This window comes from Macaca mulatta, chromosome 5 (assembly GCF_049350105.2).
Source record: "Macaca mulatta isolate MMU2019108-1 chromosome 5, T2T-MMU8v2.0, whole genome shotgun sequence".
In the NCBI taxonomy this organism is placed as follows: Eukaryota; Metazoa; Chordata; class Mammalia; order Primates; family Cercopithecidae; genus Macaca; species Macaca mulatta.
In genome coordinates, this window is record NC_133410.1 from 156,404,951 (window position 1) to 156,425,644 (window position 20,694).

At 40.5% G+C, this 20,694-nt stretch overlaps 1 protein-coding gene across 3 annotated transcripts in view; it reads left to right on the plus strand.

The window, feature by feature from the left end:
- The window catches only part of ARHGAP10 (Rho GTPase activating protein 10), a 333,388-nt gene that overhangs the window by 98,625 nt on the left and 214,069 nt on the right, over nt 1–20,694 (plus strand). For 2 of the 3 annotated variants that reach the window (XM_015139311.3, XM_078002317.1), the window contains exon 4: nt 15,849–15,920. The exons of the other annotated variant lie outside the window; for it this stretch is intronic. In XM_015139311.3, the coding sequence (XP_014994797.2) occupies nt 15,849–15,920 (72 nt within the window). The remainder of the gene's footprint in view (nt 1–15,848; nt 15,921–20,694) is intronic. 3 annotated transcript variants of the gene reach the window in all.

Sequence of the window (20,694 nt, forward strand, 5' to 3'; positions counted from 1 at the left end):
GTGATGACTGTGTCTCTGTCAGGAGGTTAAAATAGTGATCGAAAGCATAAGCTTTCACTTCTCATTTCCAAAGGATTTGAGACTATAGCTGGTTTGTGTTAATGGAATAAGTTTAGTAGAATTTTTAGTGTTACTTACTTTGTATTTAATATTGCTTGTGAGTTCCTATAGGATGATAAGTACCTAAGGCATTAGATGCCATTAAAAAGATTATGCCTTTAGTTTCATCTTATTATACCTATAATGTTTTATATGGCATGTGAAGCTTGTTTTAATCATTTATTTTACAGTTTTTGTGGATTTCTGTTGGCAGGCACATTCAGAATGGGGGAAATTCATCTTGAACTTATTTGTGAAAACATTTCTCAGTTTGGTTTAAAAGTTGTCAGTGACCTAATTTTATGAAGACTTTTTCCTCCTTGGAACTGATCTTTACAGTTTTACTTTTCCTTACAATTTACAGCCTTGCTTTTCCTTACAATTCTCTTTTTCCCATAAGCCTATTATTTAGTCGGATAGGGATGTCTTTGTAAAACCTGTTCTTCAGGAATGTACCTTTTGAGAGTTTAATTTACTGACTCAGAATGCTATAGAGATTACAGTCAGGAATAACTCAAATCAAAATTCTAAAATGAGTGAAGATTGTCTTAGACAGGAGGCCTGTCTCCTTCTTGGACCCTTTTCCCTGCAAGTCCTTCCCTGTGACTCAGTGTCCTCTCTGTTGGTGACTCATTATCATCTGTGGCCTTCCAGCCTTGTCATCATCAGATGCTACTTCCCTGTTGAAACTTACATTTCCTGAATTTCTTATCCTTAGGGTGTATTCTGTGCTTCTGAGGAATCAGCCAACTCTGCACTCTTCTTCCCCCTGACTGCCCCAACATACACACACCCACACACACGCAAGGGACCCTAGAATCTAACTAGCCCATTCATTTAATTGTCTAATCCAGGGGAGTGATTCCATTATTGGGAATGTGTGCAGCTGAGTCTACTGTTTCACTAGGAAAATATTTTGGGATGAGCCAAGGTACCTATGATCAGTCTCTAGACCATGTCATGAAAATACTAGATGGTGTAGCCTTGGCTCTGAAAACAAAGAAGTTAGGGAAACTTATATGTGACCACTTAATTTTATTTTTTAAAAAAGAGGAGTCTGGGTGCGGTAGCTCACGCCTGTAATCCCAGCACTTTGGGGAGGCTGAGGCGGGTGGATCTTGAGGTCAGGAGTTCAAGACCATCCTGACCAACATGGTGAAACCCTGTCTCTACTAAAAATACAAAAATCAGCCAACTGTGGTCGCGGGACCTGTAATCCTAGCTACTCAGGAGGCTGAGGCAGGAGAATTCCTTGAACCCAGGAGGTGGAGGTTGCAGTGAGCTGCTGAGATCGCACCACTGCACTCCAGCCTGGGCAACAGAACAAGACTCCGTCTCAAAAAAAAAAAAAAAACAACAATTGTGGAGGGTGGAGTTACTTGATTTACATCACTAAATAAGTTCGTGACAGAGATGAAAGTAGACTCTTTCACATCTTCTGGTATCCTAAAGACATTATGCTTTGGCCTTTTCTCTTCGTAAGACATAATATTTTTCCTTCCACCTTTGAACATTAGTGAAATGGATATGTATCTTATAGTTACTGTCCACCAGGCAGCAGTCATGAAAGGGACATGAGGTTACTTCTCTTTTACTCTTTGGACAAATGTAGCTCCTCAGTATTTCAGTCCACAGACCACTTAAGGCAGAAAAATGAATCCTGGTGGTTGTTTTGAAAACCTTCCATTGAGACCTGCTTAGGTCAAGGAAGTGCTGGTATCAGTATCCAAAGAGTGGGTGCCTGTCATCATCTTGGAAGAAAATCCTGAATATAAGAATGGAGCTCCTTAAGAGCACCCCTTGAAGAAATAATGCATCTCCAGTGTTCTCAGTTGCACTGAGGAAAATATATGTGGTGATACAGTTTGGCTCTGTGTCCCCACCCAAATCTCACCTTGAATTGTAATCCCTGTGTGTTGAGGGGGGGACCTGGTAGGAGGTGACTGGGTCATGGGGGCGGTTTTCCCCATGCTGTTCTTGTTATTGTAAGGGAGTTCTCATGAGAGCTAATGGTTTAAAAGTGGCATTTTCCACTGAACTTGGTTTCTCTCCTGCCACCATGTAAGATGTGCCCTGCTTCCCTTTCACCTTGTGCCATGATTGTAAGTTTCCTGAGGCCTCTGCAGCCATGTGGAACTGTGAGTCAATCACACCTCTTTTGTTTATAAATTACCCAGTCTCAAGTAGTAACTTCACAGTAGTGTGAAAACAGACTAATACATGTGGGGAAAACGAGATTTTGATGACTGAGATGAAAAGTCATTCAGAGGAGTTGGACTCTGAAGAAGTTTTGGAAATAACAAATGTAGTTTGCTTACTTCTTTATGCACAAGAGGGACACATGATGAAAACATACCTTTCAAAGAGCTTTTTCAGTATATATAAAAGTGCTAAGTGTTATGCTATTATTTCAAGATTAGCAGGATTTTTTTATGGTAGGATATAAAATAATGGAGTGTTTTACAGTTGGTGATTAGATTCAATGATATATATATTAAGTTGATGGTGGAAATTGTGTTAGAGATTCAAGAAAATGCCAGTGTAGTGGGAAAATATGGTCTCGAAGCTGTGGCAGCCATGGGCACCTGTCAGATAGAGGGAGGAGGAGTGACATTGACTATCATCAGGCCCAGCCGCTCTGTGGGTGTTAGTGTGAAAGCCACGCCTCCCACATTCTGCCTGTTTTCTGTTGCTTATAACATAATACCTGAAACTAGGTAAATAAAGGGAATTTGTTTCTTACAGTTATGGAAGCTGAGAAGTCCAAGGTTGGGAGACTCAGGTCTCTCTTTGTTTTTCTTTCTGTAAAGCCACCAGTCCACTCCTGTGATAACCCATTAATCCATAAACTCATTAGGCTGGGAATGGTGGTTTACACCTGTAATCCCAGCACTTTGGGAGGTGAGGCACGAGGATTGCTTGAGCCCAGGAATTGAAGACCAGTCTGGGCAACATAATGAGACCCTGTTTCTGCGGGGGCAGGGGGAAGCCAGGTGTGGTGGTGGCGCGCACCTGTAGGCCCAGCTATTTGGGAGATTGAGGTAGGAGGATCGCTTGAGCCTGGGAGGTTGAGGCTGCAGAGAGCCATTTTTGTGCCACTGCTCTCGAGTCTGGGTGATAGAGTGAGAGACCCCATCTCAAAAAAATTAATAAAATTCATTAACCCATTAATTCATCAGTGGATGAATCCATTCATGTTTTAAGGCCCCACCTCTCAATAATGCCAGATTGGGGATTAAGTTTCAACTTGTTTGAATGTCCCAAGCCTTCTAATGGCAGCCTTGTCAGACTTTCCCCAGAACAGCACTGCAGCCTAACACACACACACCCCCACACACCCCCACCCCCACCCACACCCATGCTTTCCTTCCCTGTCTCCTTCCCCTGGGTCAGACCTGTATCACTGTCTGACGGCCCCTCCAGTCTTCCCTGGCCCCCTCCCCATTTTCTCTCACAGATGTTTCCCCTAGTAAATTTCTTGTGTGTCTCATCCTGTCTTGGTGTCTGCTTCGTAGAGGACCTGGACTAACAAAAATGAACTGTTTTGAACAAAAGATTCAGGGTACTTAGCATTGTCATTCATCGGTTCCTTTTATCACTATAAGCAGAAAATGTTGCTTTTGTGTAGAAATGCTGTTCTTTAAATTATCTAAATTTATAGGAGAATCCCACTTCATTTACAAACAAACATTTTGATTGCCTACTATGAGCTACCGTGTTCTCACACCTGAGGATACAATGAGGAAACCCTTGTCCAGAGTGCTCAGCTAGTGGCCACCTGGTAGAGAATGAGTTCCCAAGAGTCTCTCAGCCCCGCACCCCTCCTTTTTTTACTGTTGACTGCCACCTTTTTCTCTTACCCTGGGCATCACAGATGGGCTGGAAAGAAAAGCTTTTGTCATTGATCAAAGCCTTTCTTTTCTGAATGTTTCTTTTCTTCTCTCAAAATTTTTTTTTTTCCTTTTCCTTTTTCTTTTTCCTTTTCCTTTTCTTAAGTCTTGCTCTGTTGCCCAGGCTGGAGTGCAGTGGCAGGATCTTGGCTCACTGCAACCTCCGCCTCCTGGGTTCCAGAGATTTTCCTGCCTCAGTCTCCCTGAGTAGCTGGGGTTACAGGCATGTGCCATCATGCCCGGCTAAATTTTGTATTTTTAGTAGAGACAGGGTTTCATCATTTTGGCCAGGCTGGTCTTGAACCCCTGACCTCAGGTGATCTGCCTGCCACGGCCTCCCAAAGTGCTGGGACTACAGGAATGAGCCACTGCACCTGGCCTATTTAATTTTCTTGGTTCAACAGTTTATTGCCTTAGTATGCACGAGGTTCCATTTCTGACTGTGCCACTGAGTCATACCATTCACTTCAGAAACTAAAATGTTCTCTTATGTAAAACTAAAAAAAATCAAAATTCTGCCTCATGAAACTTTCATTTCTATGCGATTTTTATTTCCTCTCATAATATTCTTCCCAAGTATTTATTTTGTTTAAAATATTGAAGCGAGGTTCTTACTGTCTCTATGCACAGAGGGAAGGAAGATCGAGTTTCAGTATCTGCATGTCCTTATTAGGCAGACTCATTCCTTAAATGCTCAGTAGCTTTTGTTTTATGATTCTTGTTTTTTTCCTAAGCGTACTTAAAAACAAATATTTACAGGTAGATTGTGTTTGATTTAAATAATCTGAATAAAATTTCTGCTTTCTTTTTTCAGTCAATGTCCTTCAGAATGGATGCTAGCTTTTCTTTTGTGGGAGGCAAACACACTCTAACATACTTGTTCATAGAACATAGATACCAAGAGAATCGTAGACTTTGGTGATATATTGACCTAATTTTTTTTTTTTTTTTTTTTTTTTTTGAGAGAGCCAGCTCATAGGCAGATATTCAGGGAATTAAATCAGAGACCAGAAGTTGTTAGAATTTCAGCCTTAATCCTCTTATTTAATAGGACTAGGTTTCAAGTTTTTCACAGTTCAGGATTGAAAGTTGATGAAATTCTTACTGGGGACATTTTATTCTTGGATTATCTATATGAAAGCAGAAGTGTGATAATGGAACTAGTCAATTTGGGATATATAGTTTGTAGCTCATTATGCGAGTCTTCTTTAGTCTGAATCAGGCATTCAACAGCCATTTCCTATTAATTGGCTCCTGATTTTCAAGTTTAAAACCTGTGGAATTAATTTATAGCACCTGAGCACCTATGTCCCAGTTAGAGCTTTGCGCATGGGTTCATTAAATCTAAGTACTAAGTTAGCTAGTACTTAGCTAATGAGTTTGAGCTATTACCATTATAAAATTGAATTTCATTTTTACATTATTTTCTCTACTGGGAAAATTAGATTAACTTGAGCTGTGCTTGAAAAGAAAATATCATAATGGGATTTGTTGGGAAGTTAAAATTGCTTCAAGTATGATGTGCCTTTTTTTTTTTAATTGTTTTAGGTAGGGAGAAAGTATTATTCCTGCCTTATAGTTGAGAATATTCAGGTAACAAAAGGAAATTGTTATTTTCTGTGATCTAAAAATAGGACTAGTTAGGGCAGAGCCAAAATGAAAACATGTTGGCCTCCTATTTTTCCCTGCTGAAGGGCTGTTATAGCAAAATTGATTGTGAAACTTTTTCACTTTTTGTCAACATTGGTCTTTTGACTCTTGTACTTTCTCTTATGTCAGGTATTAAAGTGGGGGAAGTTTACTGGCCATCTTAATCTTTCTATTAAAACTTGAGCCTAGATTGATGGGGAAGGTATAGGACGGGGAGGCTGGATAGATGGAGAAAGAGGTACCAAAGGGTGAGTGTGGAGGGAGAGTGATGTAATCAATTGATAATGAGTTGGTTTAATTAGGGGAACTCTTGTGTTAGGAGTACAGAGAAAAGATAGTACGAAAGCATTTTGGCAAGATTGTTTATAAGGTTCTGAAATTCTTAAAAATATTAATCCTTTATTAGTCTGGATTCTCAGTTGCAAGCACTAGCTAATTTGAACATAAAGGAAATTCATTAAAGGGTATTGGGTGTCTTGTAATATCTTTAAAAGATGTGAGGGACCGGAAATGATGTCCAGGTTGTACCACAGAGCTGGGCTTAGAGCAGACACCTCTATTGCCGCTGGATGTGGACACCACAGTTTTAACCAGGAGCCCCACTGCCCAGTGGCTGTTGGAAGAACTGCTGCCTCTGGAAATTAGACTAGTTGCTGCCACCTCGCTAGAATCTCTTTGGTCGCTGGTTTTTTTTAAAGCACTAGCTTCTGAATCAAAGTCTTGGATGGGAGCATCTCATTAGTGGAACCCTAGCCAGGTGTCATTACCTTACTGCAAACCAGTGTCTGTCATTTTTGGCTTTTATGGTCGGAGGTGGGCTTTGCTTCAATGGGAAGGAGAATTCCTCAAACATAGGAAGGAGTTTCAAGTGCTGGGCAACCCAAAAGGACTGATGTTCATTTATGTGCCTGATTGTAAGACAACATTATTTTCCCAGAAGATTAAACATAATACAATTCTTTTAGACAACTTGAACATGTATACTTCTAGGTATGCATATGTACATCTGCTAGATAATCAGATATCTGCCTTCATCATTTACTTGATTAAATATGTGTCCACATTTAAAATTAAATAGGCAAAATCCGCCTATATTTTAGAAATATTTTCCCCACTTATTTAATAAAAAAATTTGTCTCAACTCTTGGCACCTTTGAGATTAGTATATTTGTCATGGGTACATTCTGATTTTTCATACAGCTTTCCAGAGCATTGATGGCCACATCTGCCTGAGTTCTTTGAGGTATATAGCGTCTTTTAAAATCTTTCTGATGCTTTCACTGTAAATTTTATCTCAAGTCAACAGTACATGTTAGCAGCCCATTTGGACAATCTCTTTAAAAAACTTATTCCTGAACCTGGCACAGTGGCTTGAATCTGTAATTCCAGCTACTCAGGAGGCTGAGGCAGGAGGATTGTTTGAGACCACGATTTCGAGGCTGTAGTGATCTGTGATCACACCATTGCACTCCAAGCATGGGTGACAGAGTGAGACCCTTGTCTCTTAAAACAAACAACAACAAAAAAACACACCAAAAACTTAACTCTGAGATGTGTTTTCATGATTTCTTTTCTTCTTCTTCTTCTTCTTTTTTTTTTTGGTCGGGGGAGGTGGTGGACAGGGTCTAACTCTGTTGCCCGGGCTGGAGTGCAGTGGGGTAGTCACTGCTCCCTGCAGCCTCAACCTCCCGGCCTCAAGCTAGCCTCCCACTTCAGCCTCCTGGCTAGCTGAGACTACAGATGCATGACACCCTGCCTGGCTAATTTTTTGTATTCTTTATAGAGATGGGGTTTATGCCTTGTTGCCTAGGCTATGATTTGCTTAATGTAACTACTGATCTTACTCCTTTTAAAGTGAGCTTTATAAAATTACTGAATACAAAAGTTTGAAGTCATCTCTGGAATTGTAACTAAATATCTTAAATTTCTTAGCTTCCCCTTGTTTTTGTAACTTAGTCCTGTTTGTAATCTCTAAGTATCTGAAACTAAATGATTAGGGCTGTTTTAGGCTAAGATTCCTCAAACAGTTGTTGACCAAAATAATGGGAAAGTCCACTCCTTTAGAAGACTCTTAAGAACTCTTACACGAGGCAAGTTTTTTTTTTTTCCCAACAGATCATTTTGGGAAAAAGATTCCTTTATGTTTAGATCTATCTTGATGTATCTTGATCTATCTATCTATCTATCTATCTATCTATCTATCTATCTATCTATCTATCTTCTATCTATCTATCAATCAATCAAGTTTCTAGGCACTGTTTAAGATTCTGTTTCAAGGAAAAATAAGAACTGTGTTTTTGCTGAATGGTTTCTTTGCTGCTGTTCTTGACATTAGAATTGGAAAATAGAATTTTCCCTTTAGTTTAATGAAATGGGAAGTATCTGGAAGATCATGGGAGAAAATAGGGGAAATATTCCTTTGTTCTCAGATTATGCATTCCTCTGGGGTCAAAAACACTTGGAATCCAGTCTTAAAATAATGAGTGTTCGGGGAACGGATGTAAAATTCCTTCTGTTTCACTGTATTCAGCCTATCCTTGTTAGTACTGAGTAATTAGAAAGGCGTGATTTAGTAGCTATACTGATTTATTCAGTTTTACCTAGACTGAGACTTTAGAAAATGGTTACTAAAGATATCACAGGATGTAGGTATGCCTTTGTTGCGTTTTTACTGAGTGTGGGGTTATAGCCCTAAGTCCTGTTGTCTTTAGAATTGACAACATCAGAACTTAGACTTTGATCTCCAGTGTGGGGGAATGTGAGGTTGTTGGAGTGGTCCCTCCGCACAGCGGAGTCAGATTCTCTGCAGGTTGGCTGTTATTCTCAACAGATTTTTTAGCTCTAGCTTGGAGGATAGATTAAGATAACATAATTTTCCTTTCCTTTTTATACATTTAAGATCCTTACATCCGAATGTCTGACGAAAAAGGATTTCAGACTTGAGTAATGGTGGGAAACATTTTAATCCTCCACACTGTTATATAATAATCCTGCCCTTTTACTTTGAATCGTGAAGTTCTAATGGATTCTCTAGTTTGCCGTTGTAGCTTGATTCTCAAAGCCACAGCATGGAAATGTAGTTTGTACTTCTGCGTCTCGCAGCTCATTTAGAATCCCAGATTGATGGAGGTGGATGAGGACCTCTGCTGTCCTCTTGGCTAGCTTTCTCCCAGTGCAGGCATATGTGAGAGGGTATTCCTGGTCATTGGTCCTCTAGCCTCTGCTTGGTTATGTGGAGGGAGCTGGAGGTCACCACCTTGCCAGGCAGCCTGTTTCATTATAGTTCTCTTGAGTCCCTTTGATAGGAAACCCAAATCTGCTGCTCTACAGCTTCTACCCATCAAACCTGGCTTTGCTCCCTTTAAGCAAATCAGAATAATTTTTTTTTCTTCTCTCATGCAGTACCCATTTAAATATTTAAAGACAGCTTTCATGTTTCCACTAAATGTTCTCTTCCTCCCCACTCACATGAAACATCTAGTTTTTTTAAATTTCTTCCTCCTAAACCTTTTTAGCATTCTGGTTACATTCCTGCTTTACCCCAGGTTAAATGACTCTTTTAAAATGTGGTAACCGTGCTGTTGAGGTAAGCTCTGATCTGATGGGGGATGCAGTCGAGTGCTTACCTTGTTTGAATTCAGGCGGTATGTGTAACCTGTGTATGTTACAGGACCAATTTGTGGCTCCATTGACTTATGTTAAACTTTCAGTTAATAGAACATTTTAGGAGATTTGAACCCAGTATGAAATTCACATGACCTGTTCTCGAGACATCTTGCACACCTGGGCAGTTGCCTTTCAGCATCCTGTAGATTGCTTATCCTAGGCAAATCCTAACGGCACTACTTTTGAGTTCCTCTCTTCAGCTCGAGAGCTCCTTGAACTGTGATTCTTTTATCCAGCATTCCACCTTCCTTCCCAACTTCTGATTGGCTGCAAATATTTTAAATGTATATTTTTTAAAAATACAAGATAAGCATAAGTAGAGCATTTTATTGCCATGATACTCAAGATGATCCTCTCAGGCAGGGTTTGGCAAACAGTGACTCATGGGCCTGATCTACCTTGCTTCCTCTTTTTGTAAGTCAAGTTTCGTTGGAACACACCTGGACCCATCATTCATGTGCTGTCTGTGGCTGCTTTTGTGCTACCACAGCAGAGATGAGTAGTTGGAACTGTGGCTGCATGGCTGCTAAAGCCTAAATTATTTACTACCTGGTCTTTTATGGAAAAAGTTGGCTGACTCCTTCTCTGAGGAGAGAGCATCTGATAATTTTATGTTCAAGAAGCTGTCTTTTGTTTCCAAGCAGAACTATCCAAAGCCCTTTCCAAGGCTCATTAGCAAAGGCATTTTGTGACTTCTTTTCTTGGCTGGTTCAAGTAATTCATAGGAATATGATTATGTAATCTGTATGTGTGGTTATAAAATCACATTCTGTACTCGTTCTCTTATCTAATTTCTAATATGTTAGTATTTGAAAACTTTTCTCAGTATTATTGCTTCAGCCATCTCCTTGTCATTGGGAAACTGTCATCACTGTAAATTGCCTTTTAAGTTTTAGGGACAGTCCTAGATATGGTGTTCACTAGTTGCTGGGGAATCATGTTTCAGCATTAGGAAACATCGGTAACACTTACTACTAACAAATATTATATAATATATCTGTGAACTTATAGCAGGAACTGAGAGATTCCATGGAGCTTCCAGTCTATTTTGAGAAAAAGAAAATGCTTGTTACTCAATTGACATTGCCTTACTGAAACATTTGTTGGCTCCTTTATTATTTTGTTCTTAAATATAATTTTTAGGTTCAGTTTAGAAGTTTTAAAATCAGACTTTGCTAAAGAAGGAAAATCGTAATGAATTTTAAGCTCTTAGAAGTATTTTTAATAAAAAAAATTTTATTAATGAGTCGGATGTAGTGTTATTTGCCACAACTACTACTATCCTTGTTTTGGAAATTTGCTTATTGATCTGAAGACAGTAAGGCAGAAACCTTTATATTCTTCCCCCCACCCCACCCCCAAGTTGGAGTCTTGCTCTGTCACCCATGCTAGAGTGCAGTGGTGCGATCTTGGCTCACTGCAACCACTGCCTTCTGGGTTCAAGTGATTCTTCCTGCCTCAGCCTTACGAGTAGCTGGGATTACAGGTGCCTGCCACCATGCCTGGCTAATTTTCTTGTATTTTTAGTAGAGACGGGGTTTCACCATATTGACCAGCTGGTCTCAAACTCCTGACCTCAAGTGATCCACCCGCCTCTGCCTCCAAAAGTACTAGGATTACGGGGTGTGAGCCACTAAGCCTGGCCATGAAACCCTTATGTTCTTTTTCTACTCTAGTGTTAGCCTTTGGAGTTCAGACGGATATTGCATTAAATTAACTCTCTAAATGAAGGAAAAATATAATGACCTAAAATTGCTCTTGTGTAATCTTTGTAGCCTGGTTCTTTTGGTGGAAGACAGTGTTTACTCCAGAGTATGAAGTTTTGGGGTTCTTATTTTAAAAGGCCTTCATATATCCATATTATTGATAACCTACATCTACTTTCTGAGCATTTCCGGCGTCCCATTCTGATGGCTAATGGAGACCATCCGATATCTCTCGCCTTGTCTTGTGATCCTCTCTGATTTCCTCATCTGCTTTAGTGACACTGAGCTGCTTAGGTTCCGTGCCCTGAAATTGCTGTTTTCCCCTCCGCATGGAAGGCCTTTGCCTGGAGAACGCCTTCCCTCTGTTTCAGGCTGAGCTGTGCATGATCTCCTTCAGGAAGTCTTCTTCTACTCAGGGGACCTTCCTCCTCTGCTCCCCAGTAGCTCTACGCAGCTTGCCAGCACTTTGCCTACCACGTCATATTGTGCTGACGCGTTCACATCTCTTAGAAACACTCGCCTGGGATGAACTCAGCCACCCACCTTCTCCCTCCCTTGCTGGAGAAAATCCCGCAATAAGGCAGATGATATCTTCATCACCTCCTCCTCACCTATCTCAAAAGGCCTTCTTGTTTCTCCAAGAAGTGTTTGTCCCATTTGTAATGATTCTTTCATTCATTCTTCCTGTTAGTTGGGCATGAAACTTCTCATGCCCAAACCCTCTGCAAGTGACCTTGTTTTGTGCTTTATGGGAAAAAATAGCCATCTGGTAGCAACTCTCAGCTTTTTGTCACGAAGCCCACAAATCCATTTGTACTGGCACCCCTATTCTCCTTCTATCACAGGGAAGGAAGGATCTTGACTTCTATGACAGGCCAACCCTCCATGCACGCTCAGCATCCCATCTCCTCCCATGTCAGAGACTGTGAACCATTCTTTCTGGATTCTTCACATGGGCATTTAGACATCCTCTCATCTCTTAAATAGCAGCTTTCTGTCTTAAAAGAATACATGCCTTCACTTTACGGCATGTTCTCTTTCAGCAGTCATCCTCTCTCTGTACTGCCCTGCATGGTCATTCTTTGAGGAAGGGCTGTTCCCCACATGGTCTCAGCTGTCAGTCATAAATCAGCTCCAGTCTGGCCCTTTCTGCCACCTTGCCATGGATATTGCTGAGCTCTCATTCTTTCTTTAACGTCTCTGCAGCCCACACAGCTGAACTCCTTTCTTTTTTTTTCTTTCTTTTTTTTGAGGGGGAGGGGTACAGAGTTTCTTTCTGTTGCCCAGCCTGGAGTGCAGTGGCGCTGTCTTAGCTCACCGCAGCCTCTGCCTCCTGGGTTCAAGCGATTCTCCTGCCTCAGCCTCCCGAGTAGCTGGGATTACAGGCGCTGTCTGGCTAATTTTGTATTTTTAGTAGAGATAGGGTTTCTCCATGTTGGTCAGGCTGGTCTTGAACTCCTGACCTCAGGTGATCTGCCCACCTCAGCCTCCCAAAGTGCTGGGATTAGAGGCATGAGCCACCATGCCAGACCTGAACCTCTTTCTTCTTTTATCCAACACCTTGGTAACTTTCTCCAGTCTCATTGCCATAGATTCCGTCTGTTCTTCCTTTTCCTGTTCTGAGTACTTGGTCTGAGACATTTCCATTTTTCTACTGTCCTACCTATCTACTTGCATGACTTCAAATGCCATCTACTTGCTGATGAGGACAAAAATTGGCATCTCTGACCTAGGCGTCTCTTCTAGACTGTGGACCTGTATCTCTGACAGCACGTTTTACTAAGCTCTTGGGCCTTTCTCAGCATCTTGGATTTAACATGAGCCCTTAGCGTGTGCTCCCAGCTACTTTCCCTCAAGATTTTCCCTGCTTCGGTAAATAGTGTCCTTTATTTTTTATTTTTAAGTTTTTATTTTTATTTTTAGGATTTGTGAGTACATAATAGGTATATATATTTATGGGGTATATGAGATATTTTGATACAGGCATGCAATGGATAATAGTCACATCATGGAAAATAGGGTATCCATCCCCTCAAGCATTTATTTTTGTGTTACAAAAATCTAATTATACTCTTGTAGTTATTTTAAGATGTACAATTTAATTATTTTGCCTGTAGTCACCCTGTTGTGCTATCAAATACTAGGTATCATTCATTCTTTCACACTATTTTTTTGTACCCATTAACCATCCCTACCTCCCCCCTACTATACTTCCCAGCTTCTGGTAACCATCCTTCTACTCTCTATCTCCATGAGTTCAATTGCTTTGATTTTTGCATCCCACAAATAAGTGAGAGCATGTGATGCTTGTCTCTCTCTGCCTGGCAATAACTAGTATTGTTATCTCTTCATTTGTTCATGCCAGAAATCTGGGAGGGATCCTGGAAATCTTCACCTTTTCCATTCGGTCAATCTCTCATTACTTTGACTCTACCTGCAAATATCTCTCAAATCTGTCTACTTCTCTTTACTTCTGTTGTTGGTTGCCTTCATTTGAACCACCACCATCTCTTCCTGTACCACTCTAGATGCCTCCTAACAAGTCTGTCTTCCAGTTTTCTGTACCTCTCATCTCTCCCTCAGCAGCCAGAGTAATCTTGAAAAGCTTTAATTATCATTGTCAATTCACTGCCTAAAAACCTCCTGTGGCTTTGCATTGTACCCCAAATAAAATGCTAACCCTTTCCCAGAGCCCACAAGGCCCAGCACGCTCTGATTCCCTGCCATCACTCAGCTCTACGGGCTCACTTAATTGCTCCTTATGCTTCAGCCATTCTGGCCTTTTGACATTCCCTGTAATGCTCAAACTCCTCACCTTCATCCTTTGCCTCTGCTGATCTCAGCAGGAAACAATTTCCCTTGCCCTTTGCACCACAGATTCCTTCTCACCTTTTAGGTTTTAGCTTAAATGTCACTACTTTGAAGAAGCTCTCTTTGCACACATTTCTAATGCATTCCTCACTGTACCCCTACTTTTCTTCATTGGAAGGAATTACTAAAATGTGCTCTCATATATCTCCTTAGGTGTTCATGTATCTGGTTTGTATCTTCTCTACCAAACAGTAATTTCCACGAAAGCAGGGGGCTGTGCTTTTTTTGTTTGTAGCTATATCCCTATCACCTGGCATTGCATACTCAGCAGCTATTTATCTCGTAAAATAGGCACATATTTAAAGTTTATTAAGATGGCAACTTTGGGGAAGCACCTCTTTGGTACTTTTATTGCCATGTTGTGTGGTAGTTACGCTTGGTGGGTTCAGACTTACGTGACTTGGAATCCCTATTACTATCCTGTGTGAACTTGAGCAGTTGTTAGCTTCTGTGATCCCTGCAGTTCTTTTTGGGCCGACTTCTTTCTTGAGTGTACCAGTTTTACAGAAGACATATTATATGGAGGTTTATTTGGGAACACTACTTGGGTAGATCCACATGTGGGAACTTAAAAAATGACACAGGTGCTCATATTAGTGTGTCTTAAGTTAATCTATGAGACACTGTGTATAAATCGATTAATGTGCTAGCACTTCTTGTATCTACACTCTCAAATGGAATGTGGGGCATTCCATACTGGGGAGTCAGGATTCCTGGCTTGTGGTGCTTTGTAGGACTCTTTGGTTTGCCATTGCTGTAGGTCGCATGGTCTAAAATGTAGAGAGGATAAAAATGATATTTTGAAAGATGATCGCTTTTCCCTGGCTAGTTGTTGCTGTTAATTCTTTTAGATCTCTGTTGCCCCAGGTATTTTACACCCAAGCAGCAAATTATCCAGGTGGGAGTGAGGGGAATCCAGGGGTTAGCCTGGTGTAGAAAGTTGAAACTGAGCATCTTGAAAGTGGGCATAGTCGCTTATTTTGAGTGTTCCCTACCTTAGAGTATGAATGGTCTCTTTGGGAGAAACCCTCACATAATGAAACACTGATGAGGAGCCTTTGGTTAAATTAAGAATCTTGATCTATTCCAAATCACTTATTTTTTCTGTAATGTTAAGCTTGGATTTTTGAGCACCTTTCTAAAAAGAGGATGACACATTCTTAAATAATGTTTTGAGATTTTCTTGTATATTTTGGATAGTTCTGGTCTCCTGGAAACAAAGGCTGAGAAGCCACTACCTACCAGTGTGTTGTTACTAAGTATGTTTTCTTTCGATGAATATTTTCTTTTATTTGCATTTTCAGCATTTTGTGACTTAACATGAAAAGTCCCAAACCAGCCAACTTAAGAAATAAATGTGATTGTGGTTGGAGTTTGTGTATGGCTTCTCTCATGTGAGCTTTCCTGATGTCATGCTTGCTAGCATGCCCAAGCATTTGGCTTTTTCGTGAGCCTCCAGTGACTCGACTTTGCTAATATACCTTAAATCCTTAGGAGGTTTCTGTAATGAAGGGCAGACTGGTTGTATTTGAACAAGTAGCTACAGTCCTAGTTCTTTACATAATGTAGTCTGATTATCAATAAAGGAATGTAATTGAATTTTAAATTTCTAAGGAGGGGGAAGGAAAAAACAATCTCAAACAGAAGTGTTCTGTTAATGAATGTGATAGACCCCTTTGTTGTTTACAGACAGCCCTCTTGCTGTTTTGTGGAAGAGAGTTGGGGCTGTGTTGCACATTTCACTGGCAATTTGCCCACCTCCTCTTCCCTGAAAATATTTATGGAGTTCTAGTGCTTTAATAAGTTGAGAAGTGATTTAATTGTTGCATTGGCAGAGTGAGATAAAGCCGCTAAATATGTTGTTCATTTTCTTTCTGGGTGGGGTGGAAGAGGGAAATGAAATACTAATTTTTTCCTTTTTGGAAGCCTAATGCTGTGCTCTTTTATCATCACTCTTGTTCTCTAGGCATTAAGTGTGACTGAAACCCTGATTAAACCCTTGGAAAAATTCAGAAAAGAGCAACTTGGAGCTGTAAAGGTTTGTGTCTAATTTGAATGCACTCATAAACAGAAAACATAGATGCCTCTGCTGCTTCATTGTATACTTTATTCACATTTGGCAGCTCTGAAGGAGATGCCGGAGCAAACCATCTGTTGTTTTATGTTCGAAATGTGCTCTTCCCCCTTTGGGGGATATGGAATTGAAAACAAAACAAAAACACCTGGACAAGGTAGTAAAACCTCTAGTAATCTTCTTGGGCTACACCTTTCCATGTAGAGTTTTAAAAATACCTGTAACCAAACAACACATTTGCTCTGAATAGAAGGAGCTTATCACTGGGGGGAGTATAGTTATTTCTGTGCGCACCTCAGTTTTATGGAGGAAGGTAGCATTACAGTAGGGTTTAAGATTATAGACGCTGCCACACCGTGATGCCACTGAAACTAGGAAGAGACTATTAAGTATTGGGATGTAATTTCCTTCAATTTAACAAAAATTTAGTGAGTCTCTATTGTGTGCCAGTATTGTGATGGTATTGTGCATTATATTGTGTGCTGTATAGTGTTATGCTGGGGATTCAAAGGTGAGTGAACCACAGACTCTGTACTCAAGGATCTGGGATTTAACTGTGATTTCCAGAAATAATGCAGCGGTTTTGCCACAGGGAGCCTGGGATATATTTAGCAACTTATTTAAAATGTGCAATCTGAGTTTTGAAATTACCCCAGAGAAATAATTTCCACCAGTCTTTCCTGAATTTTGTGTATGTACTTGAGAAAGAAAAAGTAACATTTGCCTGTTGTTTACCGTTTTTGGCTTGGCCCAAGGAGAGGGGAATTAATACCAATTTTAGGTTGAGAAGGGAGTTTTTATATTTGTATTTTTTTCCCCCACATGGCTGGGAATGTGAGTTTTTTTTTTTTTTTTTTTCCTCTTCCTAAAAGAAATGACTAAAATCCCTTGGTGGAAATAAACACTGTGGCCTCAGTAGCTTAACCACACAGATGAACCCAAGGAGTTCCAGCTCTGTAACTGCTGTTTATGGGATGAATTATCATTTAAGTGACTTGTGACAATATTGGACATTTCTTTTTGGCATACCGTATTACAGTTTTTAATGAAGGGCTATGAACTGAGGCTCAGCCCCTGTGGACAGTGGGAGATCACTGGGGGCACCACCCCAGGCTCCTTCCTTGGATTGTTTGCCATGCTGCAGGCAGCTGGGTTGTCCCCTCTGGCTTTACAGCAGGAGATTGGAGGTCAGCTTTCACTTCTGCGACCTTGACTAAGTCATTGGCTTTACTTTCTTATCTGTCAAATGAAGGACTTGGGGGATCTGACTATTGTTTTATAGTTTTATGATTTTGTTTCGATTGTGTCTCTAAGCTGTTCGAAAGTTTGTTGCATTTTGGTTCATTCTCTTTTAACATTTCATTGGCAGGTATTCTTTGTAAACAACGTCCATTTCTTATTTTTCTCATTTGAATTGGATGGTGCTTACATGTGTGAAGGTTATATTATGGAAATGAAAACTGAGTGCGAGTGAATCTATTTACTTTTACTTGCCATCTACTCTACTGGAATTTAAAAATGTCTGACCTTGCATCTTCTATTGACTCATTTTTCCCCTTAAACTTTCCAGCTTCTGATGTTAACATTTGTTCAGAGTATATCCTGCGAAGCAACTTGCACAATCAGTAATCCTTTTAAAAGGAGAAATGGTTACAATAGTTTATTCTATGCTTTAAACTATTTAATGACCAAATTCTTTCCTGAAGTCCTATTTATGTATCCTTCCGTGTTCTTCTGGCTTCAAGTTTATAAAGAGTTGGTGTTATGTGCAGTCTTGCTCAGTATGGTGTGTGTGTTGACTGTTGTACCTGTGGAGGTCACCTGTGAAGAGCCAGTCATTGTGGGTCATAGGGAGAAGCCCTTTTTCCTGGCAGTTTTGTATACCATAATAAACAGTAGAGAAGGGTGGTTGTCTGTATTATACAACAGTATGTAAACTATGTAAACATCTGTCCTTTCCATTAGGTTGTTAAATCTTTAAAAGACTGTGCTTTTTTTTTTTTTTTTTAAATTCTCAACGAGCCCCTACCCTGCCTTAAAACATAAAGTATCTAATAAGTAGCCTATCCAACTGATAATTCTAGAAGGAACAGGAAAGGGTTTAAGTTTGGGTATTTGAATTACTTTCCACATCTGTGCTGCCTAAACATTCAGTCATATTTTGGCAAGCACACAGTCTTGTTCCTCTGATTAAATCTGCTTACATGGGATACTTCAGAAAGACTTTACTCTCGTAGGTTAAAGAGCTTTTTGTAAACAGCATAAAACAGTTTTCACATGGGAAGTTAAGAAAAAGGTCTTTAAAAGTTGACCACATCAGAATTTTTAGATATGGGGGTCAACATTTTGATCTTTCCCCGTCTCCTGTTTCCCATCTGGTAATGTTGTAACCCTTGCCTGAAACTCTTTCAGTTCCCTGTGCTCTTGCCTTCTCCAGTTTCCAGAAGCCCAGTTACGTGTTTAACTGTGGTTTAAACGTATTCTAAGTGGCTAGGTGATTTTTGTAAATTGGATTTTGAAAAGCCCCAAGGTATTGTCTACTGTTTTGCTTATATTTGGATATGCTCTCCTTGAGCCCTGTTTGGTTTGGACGTATCCCTCCATTTTATAGGTTCTGCTGCATTTTCTTACATGCTTGCTAGGTTCTAGCCTTTGTTCAAAAAGCCCATTTGCCATCGCAGTGAGAGGTGAAGCCGGCTGGGCTTCTGGGTTGGGTGGGGACTTGGAGAACTTTTCTGTCTAGCTAAAGTATTGTAAATGCACCAATCTGTGCTCTGTGTCTAGCCAAAGGTTTGTAAATGCACCAATCAGCGCTCTGTAAAAACGCACCAATCAGCGCTCTATGTCTAGCTAGAGGTTTGTAAACGCACCCATCAGCACTCTGTAAAGTGGACCAATCAGCAGGACATGGGCAGGGCCAAATAAGGGAATAAAAGCTGGCCTTCCGAGCCAGCAGCTGTATCCCGCTCGGGTCCCTTTCCATGCTGTGGAACCTCTGTTCTTTCGCTCTTCACAATAAATCCTGCTGCTGCTCACTCTTTGGGTGTGCACTACCTTTATGAGCTGTAACACTCACTGTGAAGTTCTGCAACTTGACTCCTAAAGCCAGTGAGACCACGAACCCACTGGGAGGAACGAACAACTCTGGACATGCCACCTTTAAGAGCTGTAACACTCACTGCGAAGGTCTGTGGCTTCACTCCTGAAATCAGCAAGACCACAAACCCACCAGAAGGAAGAAACTCCGGACACATCTGAACATCTGAAGGAACAAACTCCAGACACACCATCTTTAAGAACTGTAACACTCACCGTGAGGGTCCATGGCTTCATTTTTGAAGTCAGCGAGACCAAGAACCCACTGGAAGGAACCAATTCTGGACACAACAGGACACAGGTTGTTCCCTGATTCATCACATCAAGTGACTATTCAGAGTTTTTCCAAGGCCTAGCTCAGTTCTTATTTTCTTTTGAAGCTCCTTCACCCTTCTTGAGCTTGGCACTTATTGCCAGATATCCCACAGTACTTTGTGGGATAGCTACAGGAACCAGTACAGATCCTGAACAACATAGGGGCCAAGTACGTTGAGCAAAAACTCTGAGAAATACCAGAACATGGTAAGAGTTACGTGAGATAAATTGCTTTTTTGGACATTTGACCAAGTAACGAAAACGTGGGTTTGGGCAAGCAGCAGCACACAGATGTCAAGTGGATGCAACTAACTGTATCAGGAATAGAATCTGTTCAGCTGCTATCTTGGAAAGAGCCAATTACAATTTTATCCAATAGAAGAACAATTTTGAACAGAAAACATAATAGATGTTCATTTCAAAAAGTACGACTTATCACCTAAGCCTACTACCAGACTATGACTAATAAATTTTTTTTTTTTTTTTTTTTAAAGACTTTCATTCTGTTGCCCAGGCTGGGCTGGAGCCTTGAGCTCCTGGGTCAGATGATCTTCTGAGCAGCTAGGACTACAAGTGTATGCCACCATGCGTGGCTAATTTTAAAATTATTTTTGTAGGGACAGGGTCTCTGTGTCGCCCAAGCTGGTCTTGAACTCCTGGGCTCAAGTGATCCTCCTGCCTTGGCCTTCCAAAGTTCTGGGATTACAGGCTTGAGCCACTGTGCCCAGCCTTAATGAATACATTTAAAATACAGACTTCCAAAGATTCTGTAAATTACTATAAAACATGAGTAAAAAACCTGTCTGGATAATTTTTCATATTACATTATATTTAATAGAGGAGAAACAATATTGACTTAGTTTAATTACATTTCTTTCATTCGGTATAAAACACACTAGTGCCTATGATACAGCATAGTGTTAGAGGCCCTGAGATACAACTAGGAATTACAACACTGGCTGGCCTTCAAGAAGTTAGCAACTTTTTGTGAGACTGTCAAATAAGCAGTAAAAATATATTGTGAAAAGTGCTGTAATAGGGGAAAGCATAGGTGCCCTGGGACGTACTCTACCATCGCATCTTTGGAGCACCAGAAAGTCTTTCAGGGAGACTTAATTCTTCCTGGTTTGAATCCTCTTTCAGTGCCTTAATTAGCCATGTGATTTGGGGCAAGCGACTTAAAGCCTTTAAGTCTCAGTTTCCTGGTCTGTAAAATGAGACTTATGACACTTGTCTCAGGAGGTTATTGTGAGAGTTAAGTGAATTTGGTAATGTACTTGAAGTGTCTAGTTTGGGGCCTGGTATCCATAGAGTAATTTTATTATCC